This window comes from Athene cunicularia (genome assembly GCF_003259725.1).
Source record: "Athene cunicularia isolate RWA chromosome 4 unlocalized genomic scaffold, athCun1 chr4_part2, whole genome shotgun sequence".
Classification (NCBI taxonomy): domain Eukaryota; kingdom Metazoa; phylum Chordata; class Aves; order Strigiformes; family Strigidae; genus Athene; species Athene cunicularia.
Window position 1 is genome coordinate 24707836 of NW_020799099.1, and position 26822 is coordinate 24734657.

At 39.7% G+C, this 26822-nt stretch overlaps 1 protein-coding gene across 4 annotated transcripts in view; it reads right to left on the bottom strand.

Moving 5' to 3' along the window:
• Positions 1-26822, bottom strand: part of FBXW7 (F-box and WD repeat domain containing 7) — a 181879-nt gene that overhangs the window by 20885 nt on the left and 134172 nt on the right. For 3 of the 4 annotated variants that reach the window (XM_026847613.1, XM_026847615.1, XM_026847614.1), the window contains exons 3-4: positions 10125-10207; positions 6946-7087 (exon numbers count right to left, since the gene is read on the bottom strand). In XM_026847613.1, coding sequence (XP_026703414.1) covers positions 6946-7087; positions 10125-10207 — 225 coding nt within the window. The remainder of the gene's footprint in view (positions 1-6945; positions 7088-10124; positions 10208-26822) is intronic. The other variant, XR_003398297.1, reaches the window with a different exon arrangement.

The following is a 26822-nucleotide window of genomic DNA, read 5'->3' on the forward strand; positions in this document are numbered from 1 at the left end:
TGACAATGAAGGTGTTGTAACAGAACATGCTTCCTCTCAGTCTTTCTCCATTGTGCATTCAAGTGAGATGATAACTTTTAACCTTTATGTTTCATCTGACAGACCAGAAATTTTAAATGGAACAACACTAAAGGAAAGAAAGAAACTTTTTCTAAAAGTACATTAGCTTCCTGCCTGCTTATTACTATGGTATGTCCCTAAGTGACAATGCTGTAATTTCAGAATCCTGGCTATAAACCAACATATATTTTGTAAGTATCAATTTACACTTGAATAAACAGGGAATTTTGATTGGTAATTTTCTTACTTCACATTTTTACTAATGGGCACCATAAAAATTGAATATTTTAATAAGGCACTCATCTGAGAGCACAGCAGATTAGCAGCATCATTTGTAGAAAAAAACTAATAACTGAATATACTGCACATCTGAAAAGCATGTCTTAAACTCATCTGTGCTCATCAAAGAGTTTTGATTTGTTATGTGAAAACAATTTAAAGAAAAAAGTAATTTCTACAGGAAAAAAACAACAGCCACCACTAACTGATTTAGCAACAGAATTAGAGCATGAATAAAGCCTTAGAGAGGAAAGAAAATGAGACATCACAGTTTTTGAGAGCAGATTCACATTCATATTCTTGAGTGTCTTCTAAAGTGACATTTACAAGTAAATTAGCACATACAAATGATATTACAGTTATGGTAAGAGGCTAACTGAAATTAAAAAAACAAGGCAAGATACCTTACAATTAAGATTTCTGTATTAATCTGCCATGTATCTCAGGACCTTTATTACTCATGCTCTGAATTTCTGTTCTCTGGATTTCATTCTGACAGTTAACTCCGGTCTCCACAATACTACCATGTTTTTGTATTGTGAGGTTTCTGCAGAACAATGAGGCAAGTGAAGGAGAAGGTGGAATTTCTGAAAGTGAACGCAAAGCAGATAAATACCCTGCTTTACTCGATGTAGAAAGATCATGTTGCATAATTTCTCCCTAATTAAAATGTCAAAATACTTGGGATGTCAAGAAAAGTATCATTTACCCACATGACCAACACACCTGACTTTCAGGTGACCCCATTCCATCAGGGCACCGAGAGCAGCTTCAAGCTGCCTTAATTATGGAGCAAGCACTTGCCCGGGCAGTTGTGGGAGAGTGGGCAGCAGGTCCCTCACCCCGCTCACGTGCTCTCACTCTACAGCAAACGGGTGGCAGGCACTGGAGAGCCTGCCCTAACAGAGGAGGAGAAGGAAGTTCCTGTGACCTGGGTCTTTCCACACACTGGTGGCAACTGGTAAGATCATCTCAGCTGGCAAGAAAATATTCCCCATCCATGTGTGTGTATGTAGATTGTCACCACATGAGATGAGGGTTTCCATGCCTCATATCCAATACACCTCAGACTATTAAGAAGCAGCAAGAATGTCTCAGCATAAATTGCAGCAGTGCTGTTATAAACAGCTTTCATTATAAATTTCTTCCAATAGAAACATTTGCATCACAGAGCAGTTCTCCATAAATCACCCACTGAAGAATTGTTTAATTCACCAACATTCCAACTGCTGTTTGTTTCACTAACCCAGAGTTTAGCTGGTGTTAGGTACAAACATTTGTGATCTTTAATCTCATGTGTCAGCCGTGTTTGAATTTACAATTAAAAAAAGAAGTATACCTGTGCTACTTCCATATAATATAAATTTCCAAGGTCAGTCTACCCTTAATTTATAAACAGCTACGTGTATTAAATTAGAAAACTCAATCTGAAAAGCACTGGGTTTTGCTGTGGCTATCATTGCTAGCAGTTATGTACATATTAGTAATAATTTCACCATACATTATCTTTAATCTGTAACTCCCTTACACTTAGACATTCCTGGTTTTAAAATACAATACAGCTCTGAACAGAAGAGGGAAAAGATTCAAGAATGGTAAAAAGGTGCTAATGAATAAAAGCATCTTTCATCTGTCCATTCACCATCAGGGGATGGCTACAGGCAGCTTCCTGGAGCTTTTTTTAAGCAATCTGCTGCTACAAAATGTTTTCTCTAGGACACCGTCCCCTCAGTCTTTCACTTAAGCAAACAAACCTCCAGCTCCAGTCGGTAAGGTGTCTCTGAGGAAAATGGTTGGCATGGAAAACTGGGATGAAGCCTTGTCCGATGAACACAACTGTGGGTTAACGAAGGGAAGACTAGTAAATTACTGCTTCTGGGCCCCACAGCTTGATCCGTTTGCAGATGTTGCATGTAAGCGCACTGAGCAGAGAGGGTAAGAAATAAGTTTGTGGCTTTGATGAGAAACAACAGTGAACAAAATGTTGCAGAAGAGAAAAAAAAGAGTAACTGCACGCCAAACAGTGCGCAAAGTTTCAAACATTGTAGGGGGACAGAGACTTCTGACACATATGGTGAAGTGTCCAGATACCTTGGACTTCTAACCAGGTGATTTCCCTTTCAAATAGAAGATCCTTGTAAGTAATATACTTTATCTTTAAAATGTGTTTAATTGGTTTTCCCTGTCTTCAAAACTCGTTTACTTTTAATGTAAAATGAAAGCTTTTGTAATGGGCAGGGGTTTCCCTAGAAAAGGTAACTCCAGGATTCATTTACATACCCTTGAAAAGCCAGCAGGGACTACTGATACCGCCCTTTGAATGATCTGAGAGTCCTAAAGGAACATTCCCCCTCTTCCCTCCCATTTCCTCCAGGTGTCAATATATCAGCCTAGGCCTTTTGGCTCCTTCATACCATTTCCTCACTCAGTAATGCAGTTGCTGCAACCAAGGCACTATCTACCTGAAAATCACCCCTTCTTTTTCCCTTTTGCTACTAGGTTTAAATGTCTTTCCTTTCTTTTTCAGGCATGCAAAACAGCTTTATAATCAATATAAACGACATGCTTGCTGCTTCTACAACTTCCACCTCATCCCTCCTGTCTGACCTGCCACCTATCCTTTTATCATCTCCTGTTTCTGCACGTCTACTCTTCCATGACTTGCGCTTTTCTATCGCAAAGCTCTCATCTGCTAGCTCCAATTCGTACAATTACAGTTTGTAGCAATCACGTCCTTTTCTATTATTGGTATATTTAGGACACCTATTTTAAAGGGTTTAATCTCAGGGTGCTATTCTCCGTTACTGAGTTCTGTTAACAGCAGTCTGCCATCACAGAGACATGCAGGGTGGGCTCTTCTGGAGCCTACCTGTGTCCAACTCTTGGATCAGCTACCCAGAACCCTGCCATCATCCACCTCAAAGGTATCTCAGTCTGGATAAAAATAGCACTCAAGCAAAATCCACTGAAAGAAACACTGTCTACATCAGCAAAGTTTGTCACAAGAGGAGGGGTTCAGGAACATTAGCCCATCTCTAAGACCCAGTCTGGCCCCCTGAGCTGAACATCTGCACCACGTGAGTTGTGAACCTGTCTAGAGGAACACTGACTGGTTCAGACCCTGACACCCCCACTATAGGTTGGACAACATAGTTTCTTCTGAAAAGAGTCTAGTTTGTATGTATCAAAACTGCCCTGAGACCCAAGCCAAAGGGAAACAAGCAGGGATGATCAGGAGATCTGCTTTACATCTGCACTGTTCCTCTGAAACAAACTGAAAATGGTGATATAGCCAAAAGAGGTGCATAGTTGTAGTGTGGATCTCTCCCATTCTGTGCGGAGGGGGTGTACAGAAACCAAACCCACATGAGTACAGAACAGAAAATGCTGCAACGCTGGCTGGGATACAACCTTTACTGCCTGCTTCACATAAGAGGTGGACTACACAGTCACACATTTATGCATTCATGAGCATATTTGGAAGAATAAGAAATGGAGAATGGTAAGCAATTTGAATTTAGGTGGCTTAGCGAACTATTTATGTAAAAGCAAGGAACAGTCCTCTTGCCAGCCAGAAATGGCAAAAGCATTTTGGACACTATAAACTGCTGAGAAAAAAATGCTTCCAATTTTAGGTAAAATAATAGCATTTGCTAGTTACTTAAAGTGATTGCCTATACTTACTATGTATGGAACAACTTTTCAACATCTATATTCCAAGAAAATGCACATTTTTTATCACACTACTTAAATAAAACCCAACACTGTAAGTATGTGAAGTAGGAAGAATGAAGAGAGAAAGAGAGAACTTAATAATTTTTAAAGTAGTACTATCTCTGACTGAACTTAGCATGCAGCTGATTTTTTTTTCCTTATGGCAAGCACTTTTGCAACTGAAGAAATATATCCTGCTTCAAATAAAATAAAGTTTCTTGTAAAAGAAAAAATCTTGTAAAGATACACTTGGGCACTGAGTTTTAAAAATCTTATAGTGGATATTAAAAAGACCTCAAGCCAAGACCCACTGCAAAACAGGAAAAAATAAATAGGCCTTTAAGAAAATAAATGGTTTGAACCTACCAAAATGATTTTCTATGTTTCTTTCCAGACTAACATTTCATTGTAATCAATATACATCTTTACTTTTAAAGGGAAAGTGCAACTACCCTTCCAACTGTTTCTCCTTCCTGCATTAGGCTTTTGTCACTTTCAAAATAAAAGGCTTAGATCAACTAGAAAACATAAGAGCAGCAATAACATAAAAAAATTAAAAACCCTCAAATGCCATCTTCAGTTTCCTTAGTATTTCAAAAGTTGTCTTGATTCTTAATGTGAAAATATGAGGAGAACAACTGAAGGCCATACAGGTGAGACTTCAGAATAACTGAGTACCACTTGTTACTGCCAGCTTCTATTCCAAAGGACAATGCTACCTTGAAACGGTACATATGTCCATCTTATGAGTCCCTTGAAAGTTAGCTTTAAAATTAACTGGAAATATAATTTCATATAAAATAAGATAGCGCTATTAAGCAGGTTTAGCAGGCATGAAGTACATAAAAGAAAGCCCTCCCCATTTCTTTTTTCTGTACAGGAAAAACTTTGCATTGCAAGAATGATGCTACATGTGCCATTTAATACTGCCCTTTGGCCAGAGCTACCTCCCCTGACTTTAAGAATGTGCTTTTATCATTTGACTATTTAAGACTTGACCCTTTCATAAAATTGATGTGGAAAATAAGCACACAGAAAACGAGGTGACTTGGCATTAGCCAAGAAGATAAAACACTGAGATGTAGCTATGTGACTTTGAAAGCTTTTGGTTCTAAAATAAGGAACCTCCTTTTGCAAATACAAGAAAAACTACCAGCGACAGAAGTGGTCAATAAATGCTACTCAATGATCTCCAGTTATGAAAGCTTTCCCTCTCTCTCTCCCCCTCTCAGATCAGCATTTAGTACCGCAACGAAGTATTTTGAAAAGCCTAAAGTATCTAATTATTTATTTACTAAAGCATGGCTTCTACATTACTAACCCCAAATTTGGGACCCTAAAATAATAACGGCTTAACTACAGGCAAAATTGCCATAGGCTTACAGACTTCTTCTCCTTATCCTGACCAAAGAGCCCATGGCATTGCTTTTACTGTCAAGCATGTTTGCACCAGTCTCTCAAACATTTCAGCCTTTCACAAAATTTTTTTTAAATATGCAATTATTGATAACTAGCAATCTTATGTGAGAAAATACACACTGAGCACCGCAGATAACAAATTAGCTTGTTAGTACAAAAGCTTTAATGTTGCAAAATGTTAAAATACAATGTAGTATTACCTTATCATATATACAAAGTAGCATTCAAGTATGAGTCTTAGGGGTTAAAAAGACATACTTCTATGAACTGTCTCAAAAAAGATACACCATAATAATTAAATGTGAATATTTTTAAGAAACTGAATAATGTGTCCAAGAGTCTCTTAATTCCAAACTTCCAGTGCTTTAAGATTATAAATGTGTAAAAATAGAGGGAAGAAGTTCTACATTATTATTATTTTAATGTTCAGAACTGACAGTGATTGAGATCAATGGTATTATGTGGCAGCATGAATCAAGCCAAAAGCACGCTTCTGCCTGCAAAATTGTATGCTTGCTACTGTATGTACAACATTGCTCTTCTATTTTAGCCTGTTATAGTAGCTGAAACAATGCCTGTATTAGTTAGTTACTCCTTTTGAAAATGTTTTTAAAAGTAACAGTTTATTAATCAAGATAGGAAGACATAATATTTTCATTTTTCAAGTCAATGACTAGGACTCCTCTCTACTGCTTAAAAATACAGAGCAAAACTGTACAGTAAAGAGATGTCCATGGTACAGGTTACAGAAAGGGAGCAGAGGCCTGCCCCAAACTGTGTTTGTATTAACGTGTATTAAGGTACACAAAACTGGCTTAGGTGCTACCACATTGGTGTCCATGTAGATTTCACTTTCAACCTGGTCAAGTGGTCCACAGCACTGTCCCTCACACCTTTTGTCAGATTTAAGTTTTAGGCATTGTTGAAGACTGTTGGAAAGATACAGAAAACCTCTTTCCCTCCTCTGTTCAACTGTGTACACATGAACTGGCTGACACTGTTCAGTATACAAATACCACACTGAGTTTCCTTTTAGCCTATTTTTGCTAAACTTTCCTTTCTATTCTTAGAAGACATCAGACTTAGACACATTCAGTGCTATGCCTGCACTGAAGTAAACCACGCACTAAAGCTTACTGGTCTCAAAGTGAAAACGTCTCGAGTAAGCCTGAGGCCATGGAGGTAGCTGCTACATTTGAACAGACTTTGCAAAAAATGTGAAAGCATCAAACAGGAAGGGTTATTTTATTAAGAAACCAGCAAAAGCAGTTATTTTTTGTGAATCTCTACAGTAACTAGCTGAAACAGGGAACAATTCCTTAAAATTAATGCCCATTTGTTTTTGTAGCAGTACACAAAATCAACAACAGAGACATTCTGGGATGTTTAAGGACAGCCACTACTGAAGCAACCTTTTACTTAAATCATCCAGGTAAGATTCTTCAGATGTTTATTTCTCTAAGCACTGATTACCTGAAACATTTTCAGCCATTCCTGAAGGCCCGTTGGTGGCTGCACAGATGTAATGCGGCGACGTTGCTGTCCCTGGCCATTGGCTGCCCTCAGGTCCCCAAAAGTAGTAGGTGTGGCAGAGCATGGCACCAGCCCCGTAGTACTATGATACAAATAAAAAGGGATAGTCACATGTAAGACATTAATGACAATTTAGAAGTCTATTGCAGAACCAAAAATCTCATACAGAATTTGCAACTTAAAACTCTTTAACCTCATGCAAAAGCAGTAACGTGAAAAATTGTTCTGCTGGTCACTCAAGAAGTCAGTTCCCTCGCATAAATCCACCTGTTTCTACCACTGCAGCACTAACCCTCCAGCTAGGGGGAAAATGGGGATCACCTTTCAAGGCTGAAAATTTACCACTGTTAATTGGCCAGCAGGCTGTCTGTAAAGATGCAGGTTTATATATTCCTTTCCTTGTCAGAATACTTCCTTTCCTTCTGGGCTCCATTTGTGCCTTCTGACTGGTGATGCAGGAAGCCAGAGCTCAGAGTCTCACCTGTATGTGAAATGTGCTTGTGCCGCTTCATCACCAAACAGGAAAAAAATTTATCTATTTTTAGCTCTTAATATATTTTGTTGACAAAGAGCTAGTAATATCAAGCAGTTCTAGTGGTTTAGTTGTTTGGAATTGGGCTTTGAAATAACTCTCTACAGTCTTTTTAAAGTTAGCGTGTTGATGGAGTGACACAAGAATTAAAGGGGGGGGTGAGGTGAAGAGGGAAAAGGAGCCAAAGGTGCTCTCTGAATTACAGTTTGATTTTTTCACTCTGACATGTTAAAAACCAGCTCATTCATACAGGATGAAGCTTTTAAAAGAGCTGGGATTAAGCTGCTATTGTAGAAGTCTAAAGAAATACAGCTGACTGGGTTTTCTTTTTTTCTTTTTTTTCTTTTTTTTTTTTCTTTTTTTACATAATGTAAAGTATTTCGTTCACAGAATATCAAAGTTGTATTCCCTAGCAGGAAATTTGGAACTCCAGTAGTGTTTGCACAAGCATGAAAATTTTAAATACAGTGTGGGACTCCAAAAAACCCTTTGCTTTTGTGTATAATAAATCTAGCTTTTTAGTAGGTATGAGCTTTGGGGTTTTACTGACTTTTCAGTGGCTACAGGAATAGCTTCAAATGATGCAAGGCAAGTTCATTTTAATATTTATCTCATCATACTCTACAAATACTTCACTCTACTCTGCCTCGTTCTGAAAGACAATCATAGCATGTCCTAACATTTACTTCAACTGGTAAAGAAAAGATTGGTTTGAAGAGGCTTATTTTTAACTGTTAATTTTACTGAGTAATAACAGAAACAGAAGCTGATATAAAACTCCTGTTTCACAGATGAAGGATCCTCTTAATGACACTTGTTTACTTGCTTTACCTGTTATATGCAAAGAAGGTTTATCAGACTTGCCGATTTTAAAGTGTCTGATCCTAGGGAAAATGGAAGCAAGCAGGCACAAGAACTGCATCATATGCCTAAATATCGTTTAAATAAAATGTAATCGAACCGTTTAAGAGAGGATCCAGTATTACTTAAGGATTCTTTTATGCCAGTAATGACTCAAAATCCAAGCAATGTCAATTAAAAGTGTTTTTAAAATAAAATCTGGTTTTACAGCTTACTCACTCTCATCACCTGTACAGAGATCCAGCAAAGGCCTATCATTTAACATCCAAAATAAGGCTCTTCAAACTGGCTTATATTGGATCTGAGCAATACGTAGCCTTGAGCTTGCCCCAGAAGAACAGTTGCACTTTAATTTCTTCTGCTGTAAACTGGTTCTCAGTCAAAAACTGTTATTCAAAACAGGATCTAAAAGCTTCTTTCCTTTGACCCGAGATTAAACCACAAGATTTTTGTTCACGCTTTATTTTTCCTGTATGTTTTCATTCCCCCAAAAGAGCCAGTCAGGTTTCTGTGGGAGCTGAGCTGGACAAGTCCAGCGGTTCCTCTGAATTGGACAGACACACTTGACAAAAAGTGTACCTTCTCTGTTGCTGAACTGTTTACTCTTACAGGAGTGCAGAGGATGGTGTGTCACCCGGAGAACTGGTGGCCAACACGAGTGTTCTTCCATGAGACCAATTTAGAAACCCAGAGAAGCTACCAACTTCAGGCTTGAGGGGGATGTGGAAGCTGCAACATGTGCTTCTCAGCAACAAGACACAGCCTCTTTTTCTCTACTGCAGTGTTTACACATCTGAAAAGCAACCCTGGAACCTGTTTCCCCACACTGTCCTAACTTTTCACTCACCACCTGATAAACCTCTTAAAGGAAGAGAAATGAAACATGAATTACTCTTGAAAGATCCATCAGTGACTGAACACTACTATAGCATGTTCAAAAGAAAGAACATCCCCCGACAGTTTTGGGAGGCAAGCACCAATGCTTGTGGAAGGGCTGATGCTTATTATGAGGAAAAAAGTAACATGGTGTAAATTCAAACAGGATGGGAAGCAGCGTGACATCCGAGCACAATTGTTATGGCAACTATACGGTAAGAACTGCAGTTGTAAGGCGTGCATCCAGGGCCCTACTCTGCCACTGCTTCTCAGGTTCAGGAGTGCTTACCCCACAAAGCATCTGCCTGGAGCAGCAGCAGTTATTGTGTGGTCTGGTACCATTTAGGAGTAGTAAGGAAACAGACTATAACCCATAATACTTTCATACTGTGGATAGCAAGTGTGTGTGTGCGTTCCTGTTAAGATCAGATGGTCTGCTCTGCCTACAAAAATTTCCACTCTCATTCCTGTTACCATAGCAAAGCAATACATTTGATCACAGTTTGTAATAGTCTTAGGGTTTATCATTATGTCCCTTTTTAAAAATCTGATTGATTTTATTCCCAGGAATGATTCAGGCCTCAAAAAGTCTCTAAGTAAAGGGGCATGCTATGTTTAGAATGAAGCACAAACCTCAACTGAAGAAATGCAAGTCTGGCTACTTCATTAAAACTCATCTTCAGTTCAGGTAATTTAAATTAGCTAAGCAATACACGAACGCTGATACCACCCCTTCTTTGCCTTACAGTGCTTTAACATTAAGAGGAGCCATGAATCAGGCTTAGCAATTGGAAAGATGGGATATACGCAAGAATCAGGATCCAGTGATCTGTTAACTGCATTTAATTACCTTGTGTATTCTGAAACTTTGCAGGGTTTCTTTCCCAGAGAGAAAGAACGGACCTCGGAGCCATGGTCCAACTTTCTCTTCATCTGCAAGGTGAGGGAAAAGAGTAACAACACGGATTTAGTTACATGACCAGCCTTACTTATGCATACTTCTGTAAAATTAATCCATTTTAACCTTTTACGTTAATACTGAATTTCAGCAAAGTTGACACAAGATGATTTAAAGCAACATTTTAGTTTCTAGCTTCAACAATATTTGATACATGTTTTTATGGTGCATGTATATATTATTGCTGGTTTAGGGCCCAAAATCTATTGGAATTACACTCTTTTAATTTCCAAATTTCAAATGTGAAAAAGTGTGCAGAACTCTGTGTTGGTTTATTTACTAAACCGTTCTCTCTCTATTCTCCTGGGAGAGAAAGGAAAGAACTAAACCAAACCCCTCCATTCTTTGTGTTCAGGTTCATTGCTAAGTCTCTCGTGGAAATGGGTTAAATTTTAGGTAGCCTGTCTGCATTATAAACCAAATATTCATTTTAGAGCCTAAAAAAAAGAATTCAAATGTATTTTTTCTTTTGCCTACCCTTTTATTTTAAAGTTGTACATTGAAAACATTTATAAAACTGCAGCAAAACTCACTGACAAATTAACTGACATTTTTACAAGAAGGGTAAGGATGAAAAACACTAAACCTCGGTCTTGAATGTCACCCCCAATTAGATATGATCAAAACCAAATAATGAGCAGGGCAGCTGCTAAAAGGGGAAGCCAGTCTGCAAAAATTACCAAAGAGATGGAAACCAGTGAAAGCTGTATTTATCCAGTCAGACAAACAAAGATTACTTTCTACATATTTGGGTAATCTTTAACCGCAAGTTTTTTACTCAATGAGACGTACATATGCCAAATGCAATTTCTGAGTTTTGGTCGTTTTTTGTTTTTTTTAAGATGTGATACACCAAAACACTTTAGTCAACAGAAGAATGCTGTTTACAACTGTGAGCTGCAAAATAAACAAACTACTTGCATTACAATTCAGACTTTAGTGTGAGCATTTGCTCCCTTTTTTCAAAATTTCTTATTTAAGATACAGTTTAAAAGTTGGCATCTTTCTTACAGACTGATCTGATCCTTTTTTTAATGTGATCTTATAACATATTTAACCTTTTACTGTATCAGTCTCCCCACCTAAAAAAACACATCAAAAAAATGACAGGATTCCTTAAAGCTTCTGCTCCGTATACTTTTTTTTTTTTTAATTTATTTTTTTACTTTAAAAACCTTTATGGCTTTCCCTAAAAACAGTCACTGAAGGTGTTGTGTTTTGCTTCATTAGTGATTACAAAGGAAAACTAACTAAGGTTAACTCGTCTCGTTTTTACAGTAACAGCTAGAACGCAAGCAGAGCTTGCCTGGTAGCCGTGTTTCCTTGCCCATGCCTCACATGGGACAGCATCTCACCAGGCAGGCGTTCAGCCAGAACCACCCCGAGCGCACCCTTTTTTTTTTTTTTTTCTTGGTAACTCCTCAGACCGCCTCGGAGGCCGGGGGCCTGCCCCCCACCCTCGCTCTATTCCCCCAGAGCCACACGCTTCACGGTTTTCCAAGCGGGAGCAAAACAAGCTCATTTCCACTAATTATAATTATACCGTCGCCCTCGGCGAGCCTGGCTGGACTCGTATATGATTGCATTCCGTGGCCGGGCGCAAATTAGTCCTTCAAAAGTGCGGTTAATTTTAGAATAATTTGAAATACGCTACAGTTTTGCTAGGGGAAAAAAAGATGCTGAAATACCCTCTATGGGCTAAACAATAGAATAAACAGGGTCTGAGGATTTAGGAGTTGAAAGACCCGAATCCAACAATTATGTAATATACATTAAAACACTAATTCTGAGCGTAGCGGCGGGGAAGCTGTAAAACGGCGGAGCGGGTGCAGGGTTTCCCCAGCACGCAGGCAGCCTTCCCCGCACACCGGGCGGCCTGCGCGCACACGCTCCCCACGCTCTCAGACGGCAGCCCTCCGGCGACGCCAAGCCATCTTAGCTTGGTCTTCGAACCCTGTGAAGGATGCTCACCTATATTTTCAGAGAAGGCGTAAGGAAATCCCTAGGTAATTACTTGCTAAAGAACGCTTCTTTCGCGGTCGTTCCCTACTCCGTGCACATCAACAAATCTGTTCAATTCACCCTTATGGTTCGATTCAAGGGCATGGAAGTTCCTGACATATGGTTGGGCTCTCAGACAGATACCTGCAACCAGCACAGCAGTGAGGCAGCTTTTTTTTTTTTTTAGTTTCTAAACAGACAACTCAAATGAGAGACTCTAGCTTCTGTAATTTTTCCTTGGATTTTTTTCCGCCCAAGTGCAGAGCAGAGCATACCCAGAACATGATCTGAAGCTGCAACGTTCCTCTATAATTTTCCCCAGGTGCGGTGGGAACTGGAGACTCCCAGCAGCCCTCCGGACCAATGCACTCAAACAGAAGCAAACACATAGTCAGTTCCTGTTGACCTGAGGGAAAACCATCTTTATCACCCAAAGCAGAACAAAAAAAAGTAGAAAAAAGAACACACATCTAAAGGAGTGGAATTACTTTCTGTAAAATTTGCCAGCTTCCTCATTAGTACTTTAAAAAAACCCTCGTACCTATTGTTACTTTAGAATAGCCAAGTGTGCCAGGTGTTAGCACACTCAGATAAGGCAAAATCACTACACCCAGAGCACACAAGATCCTGCTTCTATATGGTTTTACATGTATCTCTGATCTAACACTGAGTCCTTGTAGTCTTTTCTGTCTCCCAGTGAAAATGGTTCTGCCCATCAAATCTTGGCATTTATGCCATTATCCATTAAACTGCAGTGCTGTATATTTTATGAGAACAAAATGGTCTTGAGTTGACTTCATACCTCAGATATGAGCAGAGCTGTACATACCCCAGGAGACTATTACTGTCTTCCTTTGCTATAGCACATCACATGCAAAGGGGAAGGAAAAAACCCCATAGACTGCATATACACATTAAATAATCACAGGAAGCAAATTAATACCCAAATCATTGGAGTACAAAAGAATTCTAACATTGCTGTGGGGATTTAGAAGTACTTCATATACAGGTATGCATAAAGCCCTGTAATGTTCACAGCTATCTCTGCCCCTTCCCCGCTCTGGGAGAGCACTCGGTGCAGAGTGGGGACAACTGCTACTCTTCCTCCAGCATCGCAGCGGGCACTGGCAGGAAATCCTCGGGGATCAGCCTCTGCCCCAGCCCAAAGGCAAGTGCAACCTGACAGCACAACTAGAATTATCTTTTGAACAAAATGTGCTTTGGAGTCAGCAGTCAATGAGTTGAATAATAATTAGAAATTACTATTTTCCTCTCTTTTGGAGCACTACTATAGCCGATTCCTCCTCTTTTGATAATGATTGGCAGATATTCTCTCACGGTAGAAAAACACCAACCTAACTGCTAATCTCTGCCTTAGTCGGGACCCATGTAGTAACCCCAACAATCATTTGCTACGGGTAGAAAACTTGGTATATCAGGTTCTGCACAAAAGGTTTGGGGGTTTTCATAATTTTAGATACAGATACAATAGACAGATTTTGACATTTGAACAGTGACCATCTTTCATCTAGCAGTCTGCCTTTCTCAGAGCAAGAGACAAAAATTGCATATGGATATGGCTCTGGCTCTCAGTATGTTTCTCTACATTGGTACTACTTTTGATTCTCTACAAATAAAGAATCATCCTCTCTACCTCAAATTAAGTTGTATAGTCTCTGGGTAGTTGCAAGACTACTCTGTTTGGGTGTCTGCTCTTACCCAGAATGTCTAACCACAGCCTAACCACAGCCTGGGCTCTCTGTAGTCAATGGACAGAAACACACTCCACAAGAGGCTAAGGGCACCTCCCGTTAGGCTCCCACTCTAAATTACTGTCTAGAAAGGATTTTGCTCTCTCCCTTGACTTTGAGAACTCTCCTTTCCTTGGAAAAGTTTAGTTTCATGAATACACCACACTCAAGAGAAATTACTTAAGGCTTTGCAAAAGTAGCAGGCAACTGCCCAACCTGGGAAGACTGAGCAGCACTGCAGGTCACACAGCTTCACTTTGCACCTTCCTGGAAAACACAATGGTGGAGGAATAACACCCCAACCCCTTAGGTGTTTCTCAGGGCTCAAGAGCAAGCAGCAGAGATGATGCATTTATTTACATCTCTACTGAAATTTGCAATAGTATTTATTGCAGTTACTTCATATGGTCTAAGAATACTTAATGGTATAAAGTGAATGCTCATCACAAATTAAGGTACATTGAGTAAGACTATAGTTTATAAAGCAATGTTAAAAAGAAGAATCAAAAGTTGCCATGTTTCTTTCCCTATTTCATATATATTCAACTTCAAAGGTTACTTTTATTTTGTTTAAGCTGAGGATACTTTTTCAAGGTTTTAAAGCCACAAACAGCATACAATTCACGACATTTAAAAAAATGTCTACACCAAAATTACATAGTTTCCACTGGACACAAGTCCAATCTTATTTCCCGTCAGTACTGCCAGCTCTTAATTAATAAAAATTCACACCATCCAATTCTTTTCCTGTTGGCAACATTTCTAGCACCTTTACCAGTTTGTCATGTGGCATGCTGTAATTAAGACCGTCTATTACTTCTAATGAAAGACTAGAATGAATTACAGAAATCACCCGCAGAGCTATATAATCCCCAGAAGAATAGAGATTACAGTGCAACAGACCAAAGAAACAACATTTTTGTTTTTTCAGTTGGAGAAACATTTTTGAGTGGAGAGACCACAGGATGCTCTCGCTGTGGTGATGGCCAGTCAGCATTTTGGGAGTACACTGGTGCTTAAACCACGGAACGCAAAAGCCATAATTGGCATTTCACATACAAATATGCGCATTAGGAGCATAATGTGTGCAGGAGGAACTGTGGAGCAATATGGTTTGGTATCTCCATTAATATTGGTAAATGCATCATTCAAGACGGTGCCAGAAGGGATTCTGTGTACTCTGCACATTTACCAGACGTTTAGCAGACTGACTCCTTTAGAAGCATTTCAGAGGGATTTTTGTGTGTTGTCTAATAGGATTGCAGTTTTTTCCACCCAGGAAACCAAACACCCTAATCAAGTGGGGCCAAGTCCCTAGCTGCGCAAGATTTACTCTGGAGACAGTGAAGACGACCCAGCAAGGACAGTCACGCTTAATTATTTTTCTCTTTCTCAAATTTGGACCCACTTAGGTTTTAAACACTTCCCTTCTGCTTGGTAATCTAGTTTAGGCAGCTGCAGCAGTCAGTGCTTTGTCTTCTATACTCGACCTCTTCATCTGACCACATACTTCATTTAATTTGCCAAATGCTCCCATTCAGGCAAGAATCTAGCCCCACAGAGAGGTACTTCTGCCATCTGCTTTACACATTTAACTAGTTTAGCTTACCACACCTACATGTAAAAGCCTAAATTCCCCATTCAGTCAATGAGAAAGGCAGATGCTGAGTCCAACTTGTACAAAGTCTTAGAAGAGGAGAAAAAAATCCCATATGACAGCAAGTGTTAAACATGTTCCAAAGTAATTCAGGGCAGGCCTTTCCTCTACAAAAGGCCACCGCTATTACTGTTGGATCTTTTTGAACATATTATGAAGTGAAACAAGTGACCCACTGGGATCTTGGAAATCCCATGTTCTCATGGTTTCTAGGCAATGACCATAAGGCAGTCATTAATTTGAGATTTGTTAGCGTGCATCCTAGGTGCTGAGCTGAAAAAATTTTATGGCCAAATTCCATACCTGCAGGCAGGGTGAGACAAAATTTTAGGACACTGACCAATTAAAATAAAGCGGTACTTGGATAATGGGAAAAGTTCAGGGGCATAATGTACAATGCACCTTATATCACACAGGTGTAACCACAAGTTTGTGTAGAATATACAATTAGTTTTTATGCAACAGAACAGACTTGAAGAAACGAACTTAAGTGCACCCATTTGCAATCAACACCTGCTATGCTCCAAGTACGAAGGAAGAACAAGTGCAGCTTGGCTCCCTGGAACCAGTTTAGGTGAAGGAATTCCTACTCAATTTATTTATAATGTCTGCAGCAGGCTTAGAGAGGTCCAGCTCCAGCATGTTTGCCTCAGCATAGTTACAGAAAGAAATTTAAGCTTAAAATCTTGTGTAGTACAAGTCAAACACAACTGCAGTGTGCACTGATCAGTAGCTTACTGATCAATAACACATTTTTGCAGTATTGATGAACTTAAGGTTTGGGATGAAGTATGGAAAGCAATGGGAACTCTACTATGGGAGGAAGGACACACAGAGACCCTACAGTAAATTGCACAAAGTCTTTTAAAGCTTACTTAAATGGAGTGGAGAATACATATTACAAAAGGCACTACTGAATTGTTGTACTAATTGTATAATGTTTCTTGGCGGAGCATTTTGAAGACTGCTTTCAAACTGAAATTTCCCACACATTCCTTATTTCCATGCAAAGTAAGGTACTGTAGTTAAACAAAATTGTAAATAGCCCTTAAATTTTGTTTTTGCAGGAAAGAAAATGGCATAGATGCCAACTGAAAAATCAGAATAGTTATTAATAAATCCTGATTTTATTAGACTAGTATGAACTTAAATTGTAAATACTATTTTAAAAGGTATGTATGTGTAGCAGAGATTTCCCATAAACAACTTCCTTTTAACATTTACCTATAAAAAAATAATAAGTTTTAAATATATTGTGATAGGATTCAAAAAGTGTGCTAGTTAATGGCTGCAAAAATAGCTTTGAAAAGGATTTATACATTAAGTGTATGTAACAGACTTCAGCACTGGATATTTAGAATAAACTACAAACTATGTTTAAGAGCTGGGAGACAGACTTAATGTAATATGGCATCCCCATGTTTCCAGCAGAGCAGAACTCCCTTCTGAAGGTCATACCTCCTGTCCTCCTTGGTTGCCTGTAGTTGGGCACAGTACTTGCAACATATGCCTCAATGCTTCGGTTATTTAAAGAAGTACAGCCAAAGCTGTCATACACCCATTTATGAAGGGGACAGTTCCCCACACTGTTTCTTGGTGGCAATGCCAGCTTAAAGATGTCCCAGTCTGACATGCTCATTCCCATCCTGAATGGCTCTCATCCTTATTTCTACAGGAACAAACATCTGTAGAAATGCTCTGTGAACCAGATTCATTAACTGATGTTGGGCAAGGATAAATAGCTTTAAGTTTTTTCCTTTGTGTTTTGGTTGGTTGGTTGGTTTTTGGTTAGTTTGGTTTTTTTTTCTAGAACCAGCTACTGGTTTAATTTTCCACCATGCCTTCATAAACAACAGAGCCAGCAGAAGCAAATGAGCAATTCACAGGCAGGGCACAAACTTCCTGAGCCAGCTACACCACTGAGAAAAAGGTATGAGGAACTGTGACCCAAGTGTCCCACGCAGAGAGCATAAGCCTATTATTTACACCTAGAGGCATCAGTCTCTCAGCTATAGTTTGATGTGCATTTAAGCCAGCACAGCCACTGAAGAAAAAAAAAAAAAAAAAAAAAAAAAAAAAAAAAAAAAGCTGTCCCTGCATTCCACGGATGCCCTTGGCCATTCATTTCTATGCTTGCATCACCTTCTCAGGTATGCTACTACAGCCCTCGTTGTATGGCTGTGTGGTCAACCAGGGTGGCAAGTGACCGAGGGACACTTTTTTGCTGGGCTATTTTTCAGCCAGGTCAGATTCCCCATCTCCCTCACTGCATGGCCACAGAGATGTCTGTGCCAGCATATCAAGAAATACAGCCTGCTCTCCTTTTTAACTTCCCCAAATGCTTGCCAAACTGCAGCCTTAAGTGAAATGACAAGGAACTGGGGTTTAGGCTTTGTTCTCCTAACCCAGGGGACTGTATTATTACCACAGAGCGACTTATTTGCATTGAAAAACGTACTTAAGTCTCTGTCAAATGGAAATGGACACTCAAATATTAAAGTTTTACCATAAAACAAGCACAACAAGGTGAACCACAGGCAGGGGGTATAATGTCAACCTTCCTTAAACATGTCATGTTAAAACTCCAGGGAGCTTGTCTCATTAGAACTGTGTATTACTTCACTGAAAAAAAAAAAAAAAAGCCAAAACATTTTCTTCCCAAAGCATTTTTTTTTCTTGTTAAAGAAAAAGATAAATGAAAACAAAAATACCAGTGGCTAGGCTTCACGTTGCTTTTAATTCCCTGTGACAGTAACCACGTGCAAGTTTCCTACAGAGAAATCTTGTATGGTTTTAAAACTAGCAATATTATCATATAATAAACATTTTTCATAATGCATATTCATAAGGAGCAGAGTTAAGGTTGCTAATGCAACCTGCACTTTCACGTACTTGACTGCTTTCCGTGCAACAGGAACATTATGAGTTGCTTTCTTCTGTTTTGTTTCTATGCAGTATTGTTACATTATTCATTTTTCAAAGGAAGAAGGTATTACATATAATGCATCATGCAAAACATTCACTAATGGCAGCAGATCTTCATAAGAACTGTGTCTCCATTCATTGTGCTCCTATTAAAGTTAACTGTAATCTATTTATTATATCATTAAACTTAATATATTGTAAGATGAATTCTATTTATAGATGCAGTAATAGCTGTGCTAATCACTCAAGTTCACATTGAACAGAGCTGCACTTCTGAGACACAGCAGCAGTTGCTTCAGAGACCAAAGTACATTCCTAAATTTCCCAAAGAGATGACCTTGCATGCTACATCCTGCCAAGCCCGAGTGGCACGGCGCAGGTTGCTGCGGCCAGCCAGCCTGGTGTCACCCTGCCCTGCTGAACAGCTCCTGCAATGCGCTGGCACCCACGCTTGCTCCGTGGAGGAAGCTGGCACCACGCATCCCGTCCGGGTTCCTCCCTTGGCCCGCTCTTCTCCCGGATATCCTTACACACCACTGTAGCCATGGGCAGTGGTTGCCGCACCAGCAGCCAGATGCCACTTGGGCACAGGGTATTCAGTGTGGGCAGTACAAAGATAGCAGCAGTCCACGCCTTGCTCTTTGGGAGCTTATATAATAGTTGCTTTCTAAAATACCACCCCTGGGCTCCATTTTTAGTAATTTTATCTTATATTCCTATTATAGGCATTTCACAGATTCTGCCTGTGACGTAGTCCATAATGTTAGAAAACCATGCACTTGAGGCTGTTCTTAAATCCTACCATAGTCACACAAAGCACAAGCCCTTCTTGCTGATCAACAGATGACAACTACAATACCCCCAAAAAATAACCCTAATAGGCATCAGTTCCTTTTTCAGTATTTCAGCCATAGAGCTGAGATGGTTTTGTTTATATTGACAAGAATGTTTCCAAATTGGTGAAGCGTGTATTTCTGCCTTTGAACACCACTGGTCAAACTGTTTTCACTCAAACATAAGCAGGCTGGGAAATCACCTTTGTACAGAAAAATAAAAGTCTGCATGGACTTGGAAGGCTTTCCAAAAATGTCTGTCCTTTGCACTGAATACAAATAGAGCACTGGCACCTACTGCCTGTTTTCTGTTAAGTTTTCCATTTTTATTTTATTTGGAGATAGCTTAATTCTGATTGCCTGCTTATTTATCTGGCATAATCTATAGAAATCTATTTACAAATTAGTTTCTGTCCCTCATTTGTGGTATGTGAGAATGATAAGAGGTTAGTGGTGAGCCTTTAGGCTACAGACAGAAGAATTCCTGGAATTATAGATTATACCAAAAGGATTTAGGAAGAATTTGAAGAAAAGACTATTAAAAATGTCAAATCTCTTTTCCTACCTGCATTACCTAAAGAGAGTATAAAGGTTACAAACCCAAGCATTCAAAGAAGTTTGAAATGACAGGCGTTAAGATGCTTTTACTTCTAAAAAGCTGATTACCAGGACAGCCCTGTTCATGGTGCATACTAAATAAGACACAGATTCTGTGGAAAAAAGTGTCTGAGGTTGTAATTTAACATACATCGTTACCCACTTGTGCACGTGCATCTTACACACTTGTGCACATGCATGAAGTTTGCTAAGGCAAACCCGTGAACACTGAAGGCACAGCAGGATTTTATGTCAAGGGAATTTAATTTCACCCCCATCATCTGGCAACAGTGACTCTGTTCCGTGTGCTGGTGCCATGGAACAGCCCGAGTCCCCACCAGATGCACCAAGGCTGCAAGTAACCAGTGATGAGGAAAACTGCAGGATGCCACCCTTGGTGCAACAGCCCTAGAGAAAGATGAAACGTGATGTACCAGTACATTTCAGAGCAGTCAGCTGATAGCAGAAGGATAGGACCCATGAATCTCACCTTTGAAGAGGAATTTGTTCTGTTGAATGTATATGAATCTCCTGTGCTCCCCCCATCCTTTCCTCATCCTCGCTTCTCCATAATTACCAGCCCCAGGGTCCTCCATTCCCCTGCCCTCTGCTCCCTGTATCAATCTCCCGGCCCAGCAATTCTCTGTTAGTTTCCTCCCTCCTGCCCTCTCCACAGCATCTCAGTCTAACAAGACTTAACTGTCCCACCTTATTACTCCTTTCCTTTTCCATCCTCTTCCATGTTTTCTCCTTCCCTGGAATTCAGGGGAAGCATTTTCCTATATACATTGTCCAAGCATCAACAAGGGGGGGTGTGTCTGGACTGCAGGACATAGAGGGTATTTGGCTTTTCTCCTCTGATCTCGGCCACATTTGTGGAGCAGCTGGAAGCAGCCACTATGGGGAAGATGCAGCTCTGCCCATGTTGCCTTTGGCTGAAGCATGCTTGGTGAGACCAGAGTCAAGGTGCAGGTCAGTCTGGTCAGCACTGTGACCTGGTGGGATACAGGCTCCTCGCAGCCCAAAGTGTCCCTGGTACGTGAAAATGGTCGTTTTTCCACAACACACACTCTGCCTTACTGGTAAGTGCCAGTGGTGGTTATAAAGGGGACAATTACACATTATACCTCTTTTATCCAGCTTCCTTTTCTCACAGCAACCCATGCCTACGGTAAAGCACAGAGAAGGGGATTTACTCATCTCCCATGAACCCTCATGATTTATTGCCATGACAACTCTACCCTCTCCAGAGGCCTGGGGGGAGCCAGGACTCGAGCTGGTTTCTCCCCAGTACATTCTTCCAGCCGCAGGGGAATGGATGCCAAACCTTTGCACAGCAGAAAGGAATGCCAGGCATGCTGGGGTCACACCAGATGCTTTGAAGCCTTGCTAACCCACTGTCATTAACCTTATGCTGTGCAATTTCACGTCCAAAGGGGCTACAGAGGGAGCGAGCAGGGCCAGCAAACCTGCCCCATCTAAATAAACTCTTCCCTGAACAGGTGCTTCCAGTCTAGAAACCAGACAACATGCTTGCCTGCTTCTACAAGAACCATAGCACTGCATAATTTAGGGTAAGTAGTCCCTCTTCAGGACAAGAGGGGTGACAATGGCTAATCAATTTTTTTACACTGAATCTAGCATTATTTACGTAAGGTTAGGGATAGATACCTCTAATATATTCAAGCCCAGAACAGGTATTTATAACAGAGATCTCTCATAGAATGCAAAAAGTATGAAATAAGGTGGCACATTTCATAGTGTTTCTGAGAGATTTTCAAACAGTGCTACCTGCATGAAACTTAAAAGCCACAAAAATAAAATGTCCATACCTGTCCACTGTCCTATCTAAGCTTCTTTTGGGAACCATTTTGTTCAGTAAAAGCTTATGCTCCCTTTATCAAGCTATAATATTGAATTTAAAAATTACAAGTCAAAAAACCCCATTTCTACCCCCAAGGAAAACTGCATATTGCAACCTTTACATAACCTCAGACATCACGTATTTAACCAGTTCTCCAAAACGTCTGTCAACTTCTCAGTTCAGTGTGATGCAACTGATGCACTCCTTAAACCAATCCATTCACTGTGGGATAAATAGCAAGTAGTCAGTTATTTAAATTCCTGGGGTTTGAGACTTACAATTTATTTATAGACAGGATGGATCAAATTAGAGATTTCAGAAATTTTTGGCTTGCTGTTTCATTCACTTGTAACCACAAAATTAGATGGCATCCACGGTTTTAAAGTTTGTGATGTTATGGTGACTCTTAGTATTTCACAAATCCAAACTGAAGGAAATGTAGCCCATCTAATGTTACTGATTTACCCCCCAAAAAGAAACCAATGAAATACTACAAAGAAGAATATCTAGGAATAGTTCAAGTCACCAATGTGATCAGCTGTATGGGGAAGTTTATTCTTTGCATCTTAAACTATTTTAATATTCTAGAAAGATGCAAAATATTACAAACTATTATTTGAAATTAGTACACGAGAAGAAGGATTAAAAATGCCGCAATAAAGCCTGTGCAAATGTATGTCCTAATTCCTATTCCTTCTCTTTTGCTGAAAGCAACTGCTAAAGCATGTTATTAGCTATAACGTTGCTAAAGCAAGGCCAGTGATGTTCTGACAAATCTCTACGGGTTTTTTTGCCCACTTTCCTTTTATTATCATATTCCATCTCTAATATTCAATCAGTGCCAAACTGGTTTATGGATGCCAATCTTTCTCACAGAAATGGAAAAAGAAATTTTGCTATTTGTTGTAGGCCTGCGGATATGAAGGCAGAGACTGAAGGGAAGTGAGGAAGGGAACCAGGAGGAAGGAGTATGAGAGCACCAGTGTGCAGTCTAGTATTTAACAGAAGACTCAGTTTTCTGATCATAAAGTTGACAAAAATCTAAGTGCAGAGTACCATTAGGTTCTTTGTAATTTAACCTTCAATGCGAGTTTTGCATATCATGTGGTCTCTTCCCTTTAGTCTAATTCCATACACAGAACAAACTAATACCTTAAAAACTGGCTGAATAATCCCCATTTTACTATCTACCTCCAACAAAATGTGCTACAAGCCACTGACCAGATCATTCACTTATTAACCTAAATTTAAATCTCTAAGCAGTTATTTAAATACAGTCCCAGTTATTAGCTGAATTTCCCCTTGGGACAAGATTTGAAAATGCTCACTTTTGTCCCTTGTAGAATCATAGACAATGTTTAGGAATATGTGATTAAAAAGAAAATTCTGGGAAGAACTCATTTGCTGCTTGTATAAATATATTTCCTCATTAAAATTTGATAAAAACAGTCTTAATGGAATACTACAACCTCATTCATGCTGAATAAAGTGATTTAAATTGGCAAGAACAAAGTTTAAATACACTTCTTCCCAGCTAACTGTCGACAGCTTTTTTACAGCCTGCAGGGACAGGTATGACTCATGCCTACGCTGTTCTTCAAAAACTATTTTAAAATGCAGATTTTTTCCACTGGTCTATTGTGCTTTACAAGTAACTGCAAACTGAAAGAAACTAAAATTAGAAGGCAGACCACTATCACCAGAGGGATTAGAAACTCCTAGGCTATGTTGATTTAAAAAGCTGAATTGGTTGACCAATACGAGGGACTCTTTTATGTTGGTTCCTACTAGATTTCTGGCAGATTTCATTCAAAGTCTCTCCTGGTTACAAATTATGTGAAATCCCTGTGTTTAGGAACAGCGGGTGGTCTCTGGATTTGCATGCAACATTACACTGAGCAACCCTCTTATTCTCTGGTATGCAAGACTAAAAAATGAAGGTGTTCACCCTAACCTAAGTAAGTCCGCATGAGAACGCTACCTGGTCACAAGTCATCTGGCAAAGGTTTGGGGCCTTTTTAAACCAACAACTGCAGCAACAGTCTTTTCATGTGCCTTATGAAAAGTATGCTAATATTTACTGATTTTGATTAACACAAATTAAGTTTGGTAGAAAGCTAATTTAAGAAGGAATCCAACAGCCTCAAGTTTAGACTGAGCAATCAACCTGCCAAGGAAAATACAGCAGGAGATACTAACCTTCCCCATAATTCAGCGCAGCATTTTAGGTACTGACAACTACTGGGTTAAAAGCTAAAACAATAAGGTACATTTCAACTTAAAATGGGGATGTCAGGCTCCTTATCAGTACAGTCCTTCAAAGAGTCCTCTGAAATCCTCTTCCTTCTGGACATACAAGCCTTGAATCTGTGGCAAGATGTGTGGGCTACTCAGTAGTGAGGAGCACACTAGCTGCTCTCAGAGTAGTATCTCATTAACCAGAAAATCTGAATATGCTTTGTGCTTCTTTATGCAAAATACTGAGTGGGAAAAATGCTAAGTACTTAATTTGCCATATCACAGAGGAAAGTTGAATGTCTCTCAGCAGGTAAAGATACCAAGAAGCAAGAACATTTACACTAACTGGGATTTGTTCACTTTCCCATTCATGATAACCAGTTACATTACTATATTACATGCATCCAGTTTAAGAATGGATTTTTATTTTTACTTTTACAGCAGGTAGACAGCTGGCCATTCTCTGTTGGACTCTGAAAAGAGCTAGAGAAACGTGAGCTGGGTTAGCTGCTTAGGCTACACACTAAATGTGGGAAAGAGAAAAGAGGAAGACTCAGCCAGAGCCTGCACTGATCTAAAGCATGGGTCAACAGTTCCAAGACATGGAAAATCCAATTCAATTCCCATTTCCAAGTTCCCTGGGCCATCTATTACAATCTAAAAGGTATCTGTTTTGAAGAGCTGTGATCCTAAAGCTGTTCCCTAAGCAGAGGCAGTGTACACAAAGATTAAAGAGATGGCTGTAGCAAAAGAAATCTCGTCTCAGAAGAAAAAAAAGTGAGAAAAACAATCATAATGCCAATCCCCCCCATACTTTTATGTAGCAATAGTAAGTGGAACGCTAACTTACAAGTTTAGCTGATGCCCGAGTATGAGAACGGGGGTACCAGTCTGAGGAGCAGTCATAAAGGCTGTGAGAACAACCAGCAGGCCGAATCCAATCCTCGCTCTTTTGGAAGGCTTTTTTCTTTATCTGCATCTGCCAGTTAGTATTAGTCTAGTTTTATATCTACCTAAATATGCAAATAAGCAAGCAAAGTGTCTTCAACTCCTGAGGAGAATTTGTGCTCAAGGATATGCCATACCTACAGAGATCCCAATGAGTGGTTCAAGTACAGTTAAATCTTTTCTCTCTACTGAGGTACCGTCAGACTTAGCACTTGATGAAACAGAACATGTAATGGCCTCCAAAAAAGACCCCAGCATGGAACCAGCCTACTGATGGTGTCAAGAAATTTTCTGAGTGTAGTTAGCAATTAGACAGACAAAGGCTCCTGTAGTATCACCCAGCTGGGTCTCTGTCACATATCTAGCTTATGCTCTCTAATGTAAGTTTGAACAGTAACATCTACATTTGAGCAAATCTGGTCCTGCCCAACAAAAACCTCAGCCTGAATGAAATTATCAACTGATTCATTCCAGACAACACAAGAATTTCAGGAATGCAAATTAACCACTTTATGCCCCTGACAGGTCTTTCTAAAACTTCTACCAGTTCTTCTGGCTTTTCATCTCCTCAAAACAAAACCACAGTTCTCAGATATACACTGGAAGAGCACACAGCTAAGAAGAATTTTCCCAGTGCTCAGATGTTAAGATTCGCTCCTCCCAGCATAAGTGTCTTCAAAATGTTTTTAAATGAAAGGGAAAAGAAGAGCATCTTGCAGTAGTTTCCATATAATGCAATTATACAACCTTTTATCTGTGTGGATGCCAGCACAGAATCACATTATTCCTTTAGAGGCCTTTGGGAACGAGGTGAGAATATTATCTTGATCTGCATTAAAGCAGTAACAGAATTGAGTATATTTGCTTCTTCATGTTAAACTAATTTTAAGGAGCTCCTAATACATTTGTTAGCACTTTTTGGGAGTCATCTCAAAGCTGTAAAGGAAGAGAACAGATAGCTCAATGTGTATAATAAGGGCTTGTCAAATAACATCAATATTCCTTGTAATAAGATCGTCCTTTCAAAGAAAGAACTACTTAGAGATATGGTAGAGATCCCAGCTTGGTGGGACTGAATGGATTGAGGGGCCCACATGCTGAGGGCTTAATTAACCTAAAGGAGGAAAGGACTAAAAACTTGGCTAGGAATCAGACTGTTTCTTCATGTTGCCATTTCCACCTTTTGGTTGCAAAGAAACCCTGGGGCAACGTCTGGGAACAGCAAGTCTACAAGCCCACACTCTCCGTATCAATGCCCCTATACAGACAGAGGATGACTTTAGACTACATCAGAAAACTGCAGTTGACAAGGTAATAAATCTTTTAGAAGAGGAGGATACTGTGAATTTCCCAGTTCCAAACCCATTTTCAAATCTGTGGGAAGATGACCACTGACAATCAAACATGTTTTACATCAAGAACAATCCTAGACCAGAGGTCTGTCTACTCCAGAAACATTCCTCATGCCTACTGCCATGTCCTCCTAATGAAATGCCCACATCCCTCTACAGATTTCCTCCACTGCAAGACGGTGTACCTTTCATAAGCTTTTCTGAAATAAACTAGTCAAAACCAGCTCTCCACATGGAAAGCCATGGGCATATCCTCTTCTGGATATAACTGTACCAGAAGAGGAGGTTACTCTTCCCCCCTTAACCTATTTCAGTCAGTGAGCTAAGCTGGCTTATACAACTATATATAGTAGCAGATCTTTGGCAATAAATACACTTTTTTCCCCTTAAACAGGCTAAGAAGTGATGACATGAGCAGCTTACA